This window comes from Myotis myotis, unplaced genomic scaffold (genome assembly GCF_014108235.1).
Source record: "Myotis myotis isolate mMyoMyo1 unplaced genomic scaffold, mMyoMyo1.p scaffold_m19_p_2, whole genome shotgun sequence".
Taxonomy (NCBI): Eukaryota; Metazoa; Chordata; class Mammalia; order Chiroptera; family Vespertilionidae; genus Myotis; species Myotis myotis.
In genome coordinates this window covers 211678834-211695825 of record NW_023416324.1, presented here as the reverse complement: position 1 = coordinate 211695825, position 16992 = coordinate 211678834, and the positions used below count along the sequence as shown (strand labels likewise).

Genomic DNA, 16992 nt, shown 5'->3' with positions numbered 1-16992 from the left:
TTAACCAATAAGAACTAGTCTGCACTGAAGAAGCATGCTCCTTCTGCGACTCAGTGGCTTAACTCTCTCTACAGATGATGAAGATGGCGGTTAGGCCATGGTGCACCATGAGTGTAAGTTAACCCCGTGTCCGTGAAGGTTCACCATGAGCGTCCTAGAACAGCAGAGAGGAGAAAGGAGAGCATGCAGAGCATAAACCAGGAAAGGACAGGTCATGTGAACACGTCGAAGAGTAAAACAGGAGAACAAGTGACTAAAGAAACCAAAATGCGATTTCCAACATGATCTGGGCCAGGGCCATTCCTGAGCGGGAAGGAAAGAGTAGGAGATGGGAGGGGCCCGCTACTCCGTTTCGGCATTCCACGACCCAGCTTGGCGCATGCAGAGACCTTCTTCTCCACTACCATGACTTATATGTGTGTTTTTTGAGGAGCTGATTTGACAAGCACCTCTTACGTTTATTCGCGCCTGGTACAGGACGACGCCGGCCGAGTTGTTGGCGGTGCAGCGGTAGACTCCCCCGTCTCGGACCTGAGAGCTGGAGATGTTCAGGTAGCTGACCACGTTCCCCTCCGACGTGATCATCTGGCTGATGCGGTGACTGCCCCCCTTGAGAATTGGGTCATCGTCGAGGGTCCACGTGATCGTGGGCAGCGGCGTGCCCTTCACGTTGCACATGAGGGAGACGGGTTCCGCTGGACTCACCACTTTCTCGCTGAAGGCAGAAATAATTTTGGGAGTTCCATCTGCAGGAAGACAAACCATGGAAGCAAGTGGCACATACCGATAATGAAGCCACTTCCAAGTACGACTATTTCCTGATTGGGAAGCAGAGGTAGTGGTTATTAACACTACAAAAAACTCTGGTTTTATTGATAAAACTAGATTCCAATCAGAACTAGACTTCACTTTCAAAACAGGTCAGCACAGCATTAGCAAGCTTTAATAAATCACTTACATATTTCCTAACTTTCATAAGAAGAATGATGATACAACCCAGGTATTCATGTTAAACAATGTCAGCTCCCTAGAAGTCTACAATTCAAAACTGGATGTGTCTACCCAAAGCCATAGCATAGAGGAATTCTATACCCCAAACCCTCACTGCAGCTTCCCACTTCTGCCCAGTTAATTGGGGATAGCGCAACAGGAGTTAGAGGAATAAAAGAAAGAGAGAGAGAGACTGATGATCTCATCTTCATTTTCTCATACAAAATAATCTTTTATAGGTTTAATGACAAATAAGTGCACGTAAATTTCCATGAAGGCCCTGTTAATGGGTAGAAACTAAATAAAGTCGGACCCTTCTGGCATCTATTAAATATCTCTGTAAGTATCTCAAGTGAGGTGGCCATATCATTTATCATCCAGCCTGGGACACTTTTGGGAATATAATGGGTACTATGGACAGTTATGCTAGAAGAACAGACACAACCCAAGACTGTCCCCCACAAACTAGGAGCTTAACCCTAGGGAAGTTTCCAAGGGAATATTCTTTTCAACAAAGGGAAAATTTCTTTTCAACAAAGACCCAATTTTCATATTCCATTATTTTTCTATTACGTATAAGGACTAATTACCACATATTGCATTATTATGTGGTAGTAATCACACATGCCTGTTATTATTTTATATGGCTCTCCATAGAAAAAGAGAAAGAGACATGCATATTAAAGAGAAATGTATAAGTCAAAAGTTACCAGGAGGCCTGCCCGCCTCAGGCACATAAATCAACATGGTGACACTATTTTTCTAGGCAGAAATAGGGCACTTTGACATAATTGTGACCACACGAAACAGGATTTCTGAGTCTAGTAATAAACCTTGCTGGAGGAAATTTTTAAAAATTGTGTTCATTTTAAGGGTTTACCTATAATGGAAGATGATCATTAACAAACATTATTTTTTAATTTTTATTTTACAAGTTTTATTTATATAGGGTGTCCCAAAATTCACGCAAGATTTGCAATTCAATCCAATGGCAAATCTTGCGTGAATTTTGGGACACCCTATATATATGAATTATTAAAAAATATAAGCAAAACAAATGTGGGAAACAAAACTGAAGATAGTTTTAAATTCCGTCACAGAAAAAGAACTGTTAACATTTTCAAAACCTCCGGAAGAAAGAGGTACCCATCACCCAAACCTTGTAGCCTACTTCTGTGGCCAGCTGGCCCAGCTGTGGAGGGCTCAGGGTGCTCACTGGGGGAGCTGCACCAGGGGCTTCCCTGTAGCCCTCTACCATCTTTTCATTTGCCGATTCCTGAATCTCAACTTCATTCCAATTCATGTCTTGGGCGGCTGGAGAAGGCCTTTGAGGATCTGGGCCTTTCCCAGATGTATTCCTACATAGCCTATTTCAGTGTCCTTGGACTGCAAACGTCTTACTTTAACTGTGCAAGGTGAAAACAAGAACTTCCGGATATTAAAATGAAGGGCCTGGGAACAGTGCAGACACCGCCCCAACATGCTCTGCGTTTAACTGACAGAGAAGTTAGACGTCATTCTGTTTGTTATTCTCCCTACACAGCCAGCTCTTGGGAGCGCGGACATTATCTTATTTGACCTTCCAGTTCAACAGAGTTTTCTGGGATGTATTTAGCTGAAAATGTCTTTGCAGGGACTATAAAATGTTTTATTTCTCTTTGATTTTCATCTGCTTCACTCTGATGTACCTGCATGTGGTATTCTTTGTATTTGTTCTTCTTGGGGTTTGCTAAGTTTGTTAGATCTGTAATGGTATTTTTTTATACCAGATTTCTGGAAATGATGGCCATTATTTCTTCAAATATTTTCTTCCTCATTCTATGACTCCTATTTTTCTGTGCCTATAATTATATATGTCTCACATGTCACTGAGGCTCTGCAAATTTCATTTGGAGTCCTCTTTTCCTATGTGCCTCAGATTAGATAATTAATTTTACTCTATCTCCAATTTCACTCATCCTTTCTTCTTGCTTCTGCAATTTTTCCATTAAAGCCCAACAGTGAATTTTTTCATTCCTTTTCTGTTTCATTTCATAGTTTCCATTTCTCTGCTAGTCTACCCATATCTCCATTCATTATGCTCAAATTTTCCTTTAAGTTATTGAACACATTTTTAATAGCTTTAGAGTACTGGTTTGAAAATTCTAATACAGTGGGGCCTTGACTTACCAGTGTCCCGACTAATGAGTTTTTTGAGATACCAGCTGTCTCTCGGCTGATTTTTTGCATTGAGCTGACAGAGTAATTTGAGTTAACGAGCTCCTTAACGAGCTCGGTCTCAGAACGAATTAAACTCTAAACTCGTAAGTCAAGGCCGCACTGTACCTGGATCTTCTCAGGGTCTGTTTCTATTTCCTATTTTGTCTTTTGACCTCTGGCCCAGTATCCTATTTTTTGTTCGTTTGTTTGCTTTGGACATCTAGTTATTTTTATGGTATACTTGGATTCTCCTTCAAATTTTTGCAGTTCAGGTGTCACGCAAGTTTTTCAAGGAAGTTTATTTATATATTTTGAGACTCACTACTGTTATTTCCTCCTTCTTAGACTCTCCACTCACCTCCCTCAATTTGCAGGTGATTCAACAGCCCAGACCTCTGTCCTTCTATACCTCAATCCCACAAGACTGGTGAATGTCTTCAGAGGAAATGGGGTGTCAATGTAGATATCACTTAATCTTTTCACTTCTTTTGAGGGCCACATCCTTTCCACCTACCTTTAGATATATCTTTAGTGTCTGCATATAGTTTTGCTTGTCCCAAAGTTCATAATTTCTATCTTCTTACAGGTTAGTTAGTCTGATACATGCTATGTTATCATCTCCAGAAATAAGACCTGTTCTCATTCTTTCTCTTTTCCTTTTTGTTATTTCATTTTTCCAGTCAGTCTGGTTTGATCTTGGCCGTATAAATATTAGATTCCAGTTATGTTAGATTTCCATGCCAGTTTCTTTGGCCTCATAGAAAATACTCTCTAAGTCTGCATGGCATCCATGGCCATTCTTAGTTCAGGGTATTGCGAGATTTTACATTTATGTGAATCCACAGCTATTTCATTGATAATAATAGGAGCTTACGTCTGAGGATACTAGGTAGACGCCGTTTTAAGGCAGACACTGGATATGCACTTGTGGTTCCCTCTCTGTCTCTCCTTCTCTACATTAGCACGGCCATCTCTTAGAAGAGAGAAAAATAACATGACACTTCTGGCCCCGAATGGGAGCTGACATGCGGCACATACACCCGTGAGGATGCTCCGTGTGCTCCTGTCTCCCTTTTTATCCGAGTGACAGGCTTTTTGGAGATGAAAGCCGACATTAATTTCCCAGTGAGACCCGAGTGCCTTTGAAATCTTTCTGGCTGTCACTCTGTGATAACCGGAGCCCTTTCGACATCATTATGGATTATCAATATGCTCTCTGGGTTTTCTTAGGCTCGCGGAGGGTCGCCACGGTAACTGGGCCTCGAAAGGTAACGCTGCCTTTTCTACAAAGAATCTAAAAATAGTGACTGTGTAAGAACCACAGTGCAGCATCACTAAGCATCCAGCTCTGTGCTCACTGATTACTTTCTGCACTTAATTATCCCGTGGAACACAGTGCCAGGCATTTCACCTGAGTAGCGTGCCTTCCGCTCGTTTCATCTCTGCTTTAAAAATCTCCTTGTCCTCAAGTAAACGCTTAAATCAAAATAAGAATGTCATTCTAAGCCTGTTTCTTCCTGCAAACTGACTAAGGTTAAAAAAGAAATTATAGAAATACTCTGTTAGCCCCAAGACATAGTTAAACTTTTTTTTCATACATAAATGTTTTTCTCCCTTTAGGATACATGAAAGTCATATAGCTATTTTATTAATTGAAAACAGATACGTTTTAAATGATATATAAAGGCCCAGTTTCCAACAAGACACACACAAATACAGATAAAAGCTAGCTCAGTTATCTGGTGATAAACACACGTCTCCTTGCACATTCCTTTAATAGCTCCTTTCCTGGCAGATAGATAAGCTTGAAGATGCAAGGAGGCAGTAGGCAGTTAAATAAAACAACAATGAAACATACCTAAAACCTGTTACCATACCACCAGGAAATTCCTGACATTCCATTCACCTAGATCTCTGGATATTTGGACCCCACCAGGGGCAGCCCTCCGAACCCGACGCCATTTTGCTCTCCATCGAGCACAACACTGAAACAGTGCCCTGCGTTTTGCCACTAAAGTTGTGCTTCTCAATGGGGCTACTCTGCACCCCAAGGGGACACCTGACATCTTTGGCTGTCACAGTTGGTAGAAAGGTGCTACCGGCATCTGGTGGGTAGAGGCCAGAGGTGTGGCTAAAATCCTACAGCCTTCCAAAAAGAGCGTTCCTGGGAAACCCTGGCCTAGCAGGGGTGGGGAACGTCTGGCCCGCGGGCCGTATAAGGCCCATAAAATCATTTGGTCTGGCCCTGCCAAGGCATTAGGGGCGAGTCAATTAAACGTTTGACCAAATGTAGCAGGCTAATTTATAAGTTGGCAGGAAGAGGTTCCCCCTTCCTAGAGCAGTGGTTCTCAACCTGTGGGTCGCGACCCCTTTGGCGGTCGAACGACCCTTTCACAGGGTTGCCTAAGACCATCCTGCATATCAGATATTTACATAACGATTCATAACTGTAACAAAATTACAGTGATGAAGTAGCAGCGAAAATAATTTTATGGTGGGGTCACCACGTGAGGAACTGTATTTAAAGGGCCAGAAGGTTGACAACCACTGCCCTAGAGGATGCTGAAGTGTCAAGTAAACCGTCAGTTTCAAAGTTTCAGAGACAACTTTTAACCTGTGGGCAGCGTTCATGTTCACTGACTTCATGTTAAATTCCATTCCTTATGTGCCTTCTACCATGCACGATTTTTATTTCCTCAGAACCTATCCTTTCACTTGCTGGATTTATCTTGAAAAATCAGGTAGGGCTATCAGCTGGTCGGATAGATAGAAAGGTATAGATGGGAATAAAGGTCAGAGAGGTAAAGGAGGGCACAAACTGGGAGCTAGCAGCACTGGGCCACCCCGGCCCTTCCTTGGGGGTGCTCTGGGGCCGGGCTCTTTGCAGCCGAACCCGTACCGAGGCCCACTGACCTTCAAGGACCACCTGCACAAAGTCTTGAGCGGACAGCTTGTCCTCGCGCACAAAGCACTGGTACGCGCCCCCGTCACTTTTGACCATGTGATCCATGATAAGGTTTTCGTGGTTGATCCCTGTGATCCTCACATTTTTCCCAGGGTTGAGGATTTCACCGTTGCGGTACCAGGAGAGCTCCTGGTCCTCACTTGCGGTCACGCTGCAGGACAAGGCCACCTGGCTACCCACGCTGCTCTTCACCTTCCTGGGGCTGATGGTGGCTTTCAGTGGCTCTGAAGAATGGGGTCAGAGAGAAGGAAGGAGGTGAAAATATCACACATGCACATAGCATTTCAACAGCATGCGGGACTCTTGGCAACGCAGGCGTGTCATGGCAAGCACACTCCCTCTATTCTTTTTTGTTTCTGATTTTTAAAAAATTCTTTATTGTTGAAGTGTTACATATGTTCCTTCCCCCCTCCTCCGCCCCCCACTGACCTATGTGTCAGGGTACAGCATTGTGGCTGCAACAGCCTCTGTGCTGTTGTTCTCTATTATTATTATTATTATTATTATTATTATTATTATTTTTATAGTTAATAACACTTACTTTTTAAAATTTCTTTATTAATTAAGGTAGTACATATGTATCCTTATTCCCCCATTACCCCCTCCCCATCCTCCCCCCATTCATGCCCTCACCTCTTTATTATTTTTTCTTATTTTTTTTTTTACTTCTCTCTCTAGGTAGCAAATAGACTAATGTTGGTCAAATTGCTTTTTCATTGAATATGTATGAGTATTAGCCCACTGACAATAAGAAATGTGATGCGCTGGTTACCAGGAAGGACAGAAATATTTGAATATTTAAATCCTATTGGCCTTGTCTCAAGGAGGCAGGATGGGTTTGCTCTGGGCCATTGTCACACACATATATACTCACTCACATCCCTTATGTGGCCTAACCAGGGCCAATGCCAGCTATACGGAGACAGGCTGACATTAGCATTTGTGACCATGAAACAGGTTTCTGTTTGTTTGTCTGTTTAAAATGAGGCTAACTGGCTTGGACAGGGTTGGAAATCTCAATCGCGATGTCCTACATTTTCATTCAACAAACCCAATTCAAGCTAGCAAGCATTTATTGAACATGTGTATACCAAGGATGGAATTAAAGTCACAGGTGAGGCAAAGATGAATAACGCTTGCAGTACAATTCGCATGTGCCATAAAGGTAGCAAACATCTTTTGTATGATATTTAAGACAGGCTCCCCACTATCCTACAAGTTTTTTTAATCTCCACTTTGCAGAAGAGGAAATGGCAATCCAAAAAAAGTTAATTAACCAAATCCACTCAACAAGCAAATGACAGAAAAAACACAGTTTTTTTACCCCAGTTATTCCTACTGCTCTATTTTCTCCATGCTGTGAAGTCTTTGGTTCCAAGAAGTTTAGGCTTCTAGGTGGATTAGACAAATACAAGAATGAATATAGTAACCAAAATAGTGTATTAGAGACGTATAATATGTGGCAGAGGGTCAACAGTAGGTCCTCAGATATCAGCATGGATAGGGCTGAGGCAGAGGCATTGCGGAGACTGGGACTCGCCTGAATTAGGGCAGGAAGCACAGCGGGGCCTTGGGAAGGGTCTCTGAGAGTCTGAATGCAGCCCAAGGTCTCTGAAGGGGAATCATGGGAGAAAGATGACAAGGGCATCCGGGACAAGATTGCAAAGAGCCTCCAGATTTGGGAATTAAACCAGAGGGAACTTAAGAAAGCTTCCTAGAATTTTCAGCAAGTGAGTGCTACAGTCAGACACATTTTTTAGGAGAAATGATTCATTCTATTGTGATGGACACAGGAGAGTAGAAAACTGGTCAGAAAAGAGGCATCGCAAATGCGCGGCTGAGGCACAGCGAGGGCTGGCTCTGAGCTAGGGCAGAGGTGGAGAAGGTGGAGAACACAACTGAGAAATGCTGAGAGACAGTCTCTAGGACTTGGCAGGACTTGGCCAGAGAAAGAAAAGCCTTAAAGAGGATCAAGGGCTTAAAGTTCACATTGGAAGGTGAGTTAAGGGGGAAGACATCTGGAATAACAAGGGGACCCCTTTACAAGGTAGAGATGGTGGCAAGTTTGGTTTGGGATAGTGATCTGTGGGTGCCAGCTAAACATCTGCTATGGGATTGGGAAACACGCTCCACTGACCCTCAAAAAGGAATCAGAGGCTAAACCTTTACACTAAGGGCTATTTCCAATTCCTCAGGGAGGAACTGGAAGCCATGAGGGTAAGAGGGAGCAGCAAAGGAAGAGAAGAGATCGAATAGAGAGGGGCCCTGATTTGGAAGCAAGAGAAAAAGAATTTACAGAAATAGTTCTATAGGCCATGCTTTTTGTTAAGAGGAGAGAAAAACAAAGGAGAAGTCAGAAGGGAGGATGGGAACATTCAAGAGGCATTTGAGAACCTGTCCACGTGTGGCTGAAGAGTACAATGATGAAAACATACACTCTGAATGAAGACTTTGTAATTTTTAAAATGTACACAGTGACCAATGCCTTTACAGAGAAAGCAATGCAACACTCAGAGTTGCACAGAAGATTGAGGGGCGGGCAGGGAACACCTTTGGGAAAGGACAATGCATTGAACTTAGAAAGACGGGAAGTCTTAGACATTCAAGTGTTTGAAACCCATCTTCGATGCGGAGGGAGCAACATGACTTGCAATGGGAAAGGAATGGGTTTGAACAGGGGAGAGGAAGAAGACGTAGCAGGTGTAGATTTTTGGGGGGAAAACACTGTGGGAAATATGGCAGGTTCACTTGAGAGGCTTCAGATCAGCGGCCACCAACCGGTGGTCCGTGAGGTCCGGAAGGCTGGCGATCGCTGCTTTAGATAATCTCCTAAGATATAAGCTTTATTCAACAGAAAACAGAAAGCCATACAACATATCTGAACACAGAGGAGACTTTGAGCCAGTGGGAATAATTCTTACTAGATGGTCAATGCTTCATTATTTCAAGCACAAGTTTCTTCAGCAACAGAAATATAACTGTGCAGTTACTAGTATATAACTTCCATTTCTTTCTACTCCCAGCCTAAGCAAGTTTGAGTGACATTTGCAGGACTCACCCTAGGCTGCTGGTTCCAGGCAGTCACTGGGATGTTTACTTTAAATATATTGTCTTGGGCTGGGATTGGGCTAAGGCTGTCTACACGCAGGGTGACACGGAAGAGGCGCTTCCATAACTAGGCATGGGGCTGAGGAAAAGCCAAGGCAAGACAGTGACTCCCTTTCAGTGTCAGACTCTAGTGATTCGGTTTGTTCAGGTCAGTCCATCAAATTAGACATATGTAATGCTATCTATTGGCAACTGTGTTGACTGAAGTGCTGCAGCTCCATGGCATCTTGGGTATCTCATTTTGACTTGGTTTCCACAGGAGTAAAACTGAAGGTGTTTACCTAGATTGGAGTGCTTCCCCCTGTGATCACACCCCCTTTCCTCCCAGTCTGCCTTCAGCACCCCTCTCCACACGGTCCTCAACGCAGTCCCCATCAATCAACTGGAGGTTAAATATATCCACATCCTTGGACTAAATGATCTATGATAATGTGTCCAAGTCCACTATTTGAACAGTTTACAGCCTGGTATTTCTGCTGATTACAGCCCCACTTAGAAATTTAAAGAAGCATCTGAAACAGGCCGAGGACAAGCACTTTGATCTGCGTGTGTGACAGCCCAATCCTGCCCCAGTCCCACTGACTTTCACTGAGACTAGCTGCTCTTCATTCAACAACTGGGCAACATTATCTTGGAGATGTAACCTGGGGCCTGATGGAAATCTTGGAATTGGGGGAGTGGGAATCAGACAGACCTGAATTCAGTCCTAAGCTCCAAACTCTCCAGCTGTGTGTGTAACCCTTGAACAATTTGAGTATCAATATCCTCATCTGCAAAGTGGGGCCAATAATGGTCTCAGCAGGACCTCTGTGAAGATCGATGGGATGCTACAGAGAAAGCCCGGCGGTCAGCTTGTCACAAGAGCCCCACCAGCCAACTTCACCATCACAAGTTACCGTCCAACTTACGTTTCACGTACAGGCGGCCTATCACCTTAGCAGTTCCATATCTGTTGGATACTTCACACACATAGCTGCCTGAGTCTGAGGGACGAGTATTCTCAATGAGTAGCCCCGTCACGGTCTTCTGGAACCTTCCAGAAAGTTCCAGGGGCATGTTGTCTTTCAGCCAGCGGTAATCTGGCTCAGGGTGCCCAAGCGCTTTGCAAGGCAGCTCCACATGCTGCCCTGACATGGCTTTGCGGTGATCAAACCCATCCAGTATGGACGGGGCTGAGTTCGCGGGGTCTGCCGAAGGAAGAAAAACTCTTAGACATAGTGAAGGAGGAGCTGAAGTGATCATTAGCAACACAGAACCCCCTTCATAGTTGAAATTCTATACGTCATACCAATGATATACATTTCTTCTGCTCAGAATTTGTAAAAGTTTGAAGCAGAAAAGGTACTAAATACTAAGAACTTTGGAGTCAGCAAGCTTCAACAGGAGCGGCCCCACAGGCCAAGAATTGGGTCTTCTTATAACCAGTGAATGTCCGACTTTCCCTTTCAAGAGAGTGACAGTAACATAAATAGTTGCTTAACGTTAGTAAACTTTATGTCACAAAAGGAGTTTTACACAGAACTATTAAATCTGGAGGTGATGCATTTATTTATTTCACAAATATTGTTTGAACCCCACGTCGGGAACCAGCCCAGCATTAGGCATTAAAGACACAGGCAAGGTGACAAAGACAGGCAAGGATGCCCTCACAGAGCTGACATTTTAGTTGGGCCAGTGTGTGTGAGGCAGCAGGAAACATATTAGTAAACAAAGACATAAAGATAATTTAGCCCGTGTAAGTGCAAAGAAGGGACGAAATGGGATGATGGAGTGAGGGAAGGTGAATGTGTTCGGGGTGGGGAGTGAGGAGGCGTTCGGAGTGGACAATCTCTCTGAGAAGATGATGTCTGAGGTGAGATAAAGGAATGAAGACAATCAAGGGTTGGCAAAATCTGATGGTTAACACAAAAGGAGAAGTTTCCATATTATTAATTATAATATTGCCCTGTTATTAAAAACTTATAAACAGTGCATTATTAGCTGTTCTATCCAATGATGTTTGGCCCACATTACATTCTTGAGCCAAATAAGGAAAAGAATGCCATGTTCTCAAGATCTGGGAAAGCTGAGTGTCCAAGCTTGCTTTGAGGAACTAATGGTCTCAGGGATTACACCAAGAGTGTGAAAACAGAGATTGCCGGCTGGTTGGATGTTAGAAATAAAACTCAGTGACCTTGACTTGCCCTCTCTTCTAATTCTTCCTGTTCAGAACAGCAGGAGGGCTACACTGGATTCCACAAGGACATTACAAAAGTGATGTGGAGTCCTGACACTGCCTTTTCTTCGCTACGGCTGTCTTGGTCCACCTGCAGTAAACCCAAAGCAAAGGCCTGGATCCTCTCTCTTACCCAGGCAGAACCATCTAGAAAGATCTTTAAAATGCTGAGATTCTGAAGTCAGCCACCGGGGGCAGACAGCGAGCATGGATGAAAACAGAACAAAAGCATTCAGCTGTAAATTTCCGGAGCTTTCCCTGGTAATCACAGAGGAGAAATGACAAACCTGCAGCTCTGTTCACTGCTCTAGTCCCTCAGGAGAACAGTGTGAATGTTCTCATGGGGTATGATGAGGGGACCTAGGTCATCTCCACAGGAATCTGTGACGGAGTCTCCAGGACTCTTCTGAAGTTCCATCCTTCCTTAAATGAAGGATTCTATATTAAATAATTACGTTCACACACATGTTAGACTGGCCTTCAGAGGGATTACAAATATAAAGTGCCACAATGTCAGACATGGGGCCTTTGTCAGCCTGGACCATAGGGCTTCATTCCACTTCCTAGAGGAAATTACAGACAACTTCAAAAAGTGTTGTTTTGACTGGCCAGTGTGGTTCAGTGGTTGAGCATTGACCCATGAACCAAGAGGTCACGGGTTCAATTCCTGGTCAGGATACAAGCCCAGGGTTACAGGCTTGATCCCCAGTAGGGGGTGTGCAGCAGGCAGCCAATCGATGACTCTCATCAATGTTTCTATCTCTCTACCCCTCTCTTTCTTCTCTCTCTCTCAAAATCAATAAAAAAACATATATTTTTTAAAAAGTGTTATTTTGAAGAACAAGTTAGCTTCTTATTAATTAAGTAGTTACAAAATCTGTCATTTTTCTTAAAATAGGAGGTAGGATTAGGGTAGGAGAAGGTGATACAAGCAAACTGTCACCCTCCTTTGGTGGTATAGCTAATAAAAACTTTTTGCGGGACAAGCCTACAATCTCAGGAAACAAAAGGTTCTCACTTCCAATGCTAGCCATAAAAAACAATGCCCAAGACTGCACTTTAAACATTTTAATTCTGTCAAAAACTAATTATTGATAGAAATTTCTCAAATATGTTCAAGATAGTGCTGTATAATTCAAATGGCTTTTTACAAAGATTAGTTGGGATAACTGGATATCCATATTAAAAAGAACTTTGAGCCTTAGCTCACATCACTTACAAATATTAACTCAAAATGGACCATAGATCTAAATGTAAGATCTAAAACTATAAAACTTTTAGAAGAAAAGTTTAGAAAAAAATCTTCATGACCTTGAATTTGGTGAAGTTTTTAGACACAACACCACAAATAATGAGCATAAGCAACAAAAATTGAGTATATTAAACTTCATAAAAATTAATTTACACTTTCAAAGACACCATTAAAAGAGAAGCAACATACTGGAAAAGCAGATTTTCATATTATGTTTCTGATAAAAGACATACCCCAAAAGTACAAAGAACCCTTACAACTTTAGAATAAGATGAAACAATATAATTTTAAAAATGGGCAGTATATTTGATTAGATATATCACCAAAGAAGATATAAAAATGACTGAGAAACACATAGGAAATGCTCAGTATCATTAGCCAGTAGGGAAATGCAAATTGAAACCACAGTGAGATACCACTAGGATGGTGACAATAAAAAACACAAACAAATAAGTGGGGATGTGGAAAAGAAAGTGGAGCCCTCAGACATTGCTGATGGGAATGTAAAATGGGGCAGCCACTTTGGAAAACATTTGGCAGTTTCTTAAAATGTTAAAATTCAATTTACCATAAGGCCCTAAAGTTCCCTTCCTAGGTATCTACCCTAGACAAGTAAAAACCTACGTTCACTAAAGACTTATACACAGATGTCCATAGCATGCTTATTCATAACAGCTAAAATATGAAAATAATCTAGCAGTCCATCCTTTAGTGAGCAAACCAAATGTGTATGTACACAAAACGGAATACTACTCAGCAATAAAAAAGTAATTAATACTGATACATAGTATAATATGGATGAACCTCAAAAGATTACGCTAAAGAAGCTTGATACACAGCCACATACTGCATGATTCAGTTTATCTAAAACATGCAGAAAATGCAGGCCTATAAAGACAGACAGTAGACAGTGCTTGCCTGGGGCTGGGGCTGGGGCTGGGAAATGGACTTGACTGAAAAGAGACAGCAGGGACCTTTTTGGATGATGGCGATGTTTTAAAATTAAATGACAGTGGTAACTGCACAACTCTATACATGTGACTGAAATCATTGAACTGTATTCTTAAAATGGGCAAAGTTTAAAACTGGCAAATTAAATCTCAATAACACTATTTTACAAAAAAGGAAGGTGCATTTCTGTTATATTTTAAGTGACATTTTAAGCATGCTTGCGACAGGCTTTCGCGGTGACACTTGGTCACACATAGAAGTAATACAACCAAATAATAGCACTGCATTTAAACGTCATCACTTAATCTTCAGTTGATTAACTATGTTTCTTTACAAAAAGATTTTCCTTATGTTACCACAATGCTAATATCACACGAGTGTATTAAATTCTTGGTATTATCCATTATGTACCCTATATTCATTTTTTCTTTATTTCCCACATTATGCTTTCTGTTATGTCTATTCTCTGATGCATTCCTTCTAATTTAATTTTCATTTTTTTCTAAATTATGCCATTTTTTGTTTCACAGATTCATGTTGCTTAGTCATTTTTAATGAACTCTTTATTCTGACTTACACTCCTCTTTCAAAGTATTAAATTATTCTCAAATAATAAGTTATAGTTTTCACATGATTTGTATGTAATTTTTACTTCTAATTGTCAAAACACGATTTGATTCATTTTCATCTTCTTGTAATAAATTTGTGGGAGGTTGAATCTTTTTTCCTTTGTTGCATGTGAAAGTGAGAGAGGGTTCTTCGTTAATTAGAAGAACCTTCCTGATGGGGAGGGAGATAGAAAGCTCTCCCAGCTTTTCCCTTTGGTGTCTCCACTAAAGAACTCAACACGTAGCCCCTTTCTCAGAGCTATGCCCGCTCTGGGAGGCTCCCACCTTCGGTCATGTGCTTCCTACATCACTGCGCTCCGTGCTTTCTGAGGCAGAACTCCACCTTGTCATGCTCTATTTTTCTTTTTAAAAAAATATATTTTATTGATTTTTTACAGAGAGGGAAGGAGAGAGATAGAGGGTTAGAAACATCAATGAGAGAGAAACATTGATCAGCTGCCTCCTGCACACCCCCTATTGGGGATGTGCCTGCAACCAAGGTACATGCCCTTGACCAGAATCGAACCTGGGACCCTTCAGTCCGCAGGCCAACGCTCTTTCCACTGAGCCAAACCTGCTAGGGCTGTACTATTTTTCTTGCATAACATTATATATCAGGTAAGATAGAATTCCTATGGTCTCTATGCTACCCTAGCTTAGTCTCTCTGTTATGTTAGCATTCTCCCTGGCTGATTTGATTTCTAATCCCAGCAGTTTCCCTCAGGGTGAGTATCTGTTCTTCGAAAGGAGTATTTTCTGAACACCTCCAGTATCTCTGAGGACCCAGAACACCACCGAGCTGTGTGACCGCTGCCAGTTACGGCCTTTCCCACCCGTTTTCAGCTCACAGTCCATGCAGGTCTATCTACCTGTTGGGATTGCTCTTATACACACTTTCCCAGGTTTCCACGGAAAAATCTGTCCTCTGCTTTTGGAGAGGAGCACGTGTTGGTTATTTTGCAGTTCTGTGAATATATAGTGATTCCAACAGGCCTTCTCACCATCTAGTGCTTCTGTGATACTGCTGCTGCCCCTCACCCCGGGGGGCCTGTTACTGTCAGTAGTTTGCCCACACCCACCCGAGTTTCTGGGCATTTCCATCACCTGGTTTTGTTGATGCCATCTATGTGTTTTTTTTCTTTTATCATTGTATTTATTCTGTTTTAATTTCAGTAGAAGTTGGGGATCATTAAAAATATTGCTGTTAATATGTCCCCACCCTGACCATGTGTGCCCCATGTGTATATTTTAAAATAAATCTGATTTAAAATGAAATTCATTTATTTTTTCTTTCAAAGCTTAGAATTTTAGCTAAGAATTTTGGTGCAAAATTCTAAGAATTTAGCTTAGAATTTTGCACCAAGACCTAATAACTATAACACAGGAGAAAATAACAATTGATATGAAAAAGAAGAAAAATATGTTCAAGTGCAGAGGAGAAATCACTTAATTCTGCCATCTTTTGGTGCTGTGCCTCAAAAACCAGATGGGCTTTGGTTATCTGGGGGCAGGGGGAAGGGAGATCCAGATAGAACATCGTCAGGGACAATCAGTGGGTGACCAAGAGACAATGGTTTTAATGACCACCCCCCCGCCCCAACATTGAGCAACTTTCCATCACTTCTCCCTCACAAAGCACCACCACAAACACAATTACTATAGTCACTGCGGGGACCAATTTACATTCTACAGGGCAAAGGTCAGATATTTTGCATGCGATTTTCAAATGCTGAGATGGAGCTTTCACACGTCGGGCTTGCTCCAGGAAGTACTAATGCATCACTGCGCACTTATTTGTTTGACAGATGGGCCAATAGGGAACCAAATGTGAAGATTATGCAAAAGACTGACACTTTCTCAAAGGGCAAACCCCATCAAAGAGGGCACAAAACTGGCATATTTGTCAGAGTGGAGTCACTGCTCTCAGATTGCCTTCACCTGAGAATAATCCTGGAGGGGAAGGGAGGGCATGAACGTCCCTTTACCTTTAGACATGGTTCATTTCCCCAACACTGTAGCATCACTGTGGACCACAGGTGTGTTCCACGTGACCCTGCTCTTCTCCCTCAGCTCGGCGGGGTGGGAGGCATCGTGGTGACGGCTGGCGTTGTCAGCGACAGGCCACACAAATGTGTACGGCGAGCAGGTGCTGTCTTCCAAAGGGAACTCATATTGCGCCAAAGGGATTTGGAATTTCACAAACTATAAAATGACTCCATTGGAATATCTCTATTTGTACTGCATTGTATTGGTGTTGACTTTTTTAAAGAAAACAGACCTTAGGTTGATATAATATTTTGGGGGAAAAGCCTAAAGTCTTGATTTTAGTCGTGAATTTCACCATGTGGGTGGCGCCATCTCGGGACACCAGCAAAGGGAGAGCAGAAATAGGGGGCGCTGAGCCTTTACCTGATACAAAGAGCCGGGCGCTGTTGCTCTGCCGCGTCTCCCCCGTGTACCTGTGGCGCGTGATGCAGCGGTAGTTATACAATCCGTCTTCGTTCTGTACATCTTTAATATACAAGGCTCCCGTGGATGTGATGAGAAATCTAGATCCTGAAAGAGAGGCGCAAACGCAGTCAGAGAGGGATTGTTTTCGCTTGAAGAAACCTCATGCAAAGGCTGATCATAGGTGTGCATGTTAATTGAAGGGTCCAAACCATTTTAAATGTTCAATAGCTTCAATGAGCAGTTTGTAGTATGT

At 42.4% G+C, this 16992-nt stretch overlaps 1 protein-coding gene across 1 annotated transcript in view; it reads right to left on the bottom strand.

Annotated features, from left to right (window-relative positions):
• Positions 1–16992, bottom strand: part of DSCAM (DS cell adhesion molecule) — a 360122-nt gene that overhangs the window by 164815 nt on the left and 178315 nt on the right. The window contains exons 2-5 of the mRNA XM_036348591.1: positions 16698–16844; positions 10171–10449; positions 6103–6378; positions 450–746 (exon numbers count right to left, since the gene is read on the bottom strand). Coding sequence (XP_036204484.1) covers positions 450–746; positions 6103–6378; positions 10171–10449; positions 16698–16844 — 999 coding nt within the window. The remainder of the gene's footprint in view (positions 1–449; positions 747–6102; positions 6379–10170; positions 10450–16697; positions 16845–16992) is intronic.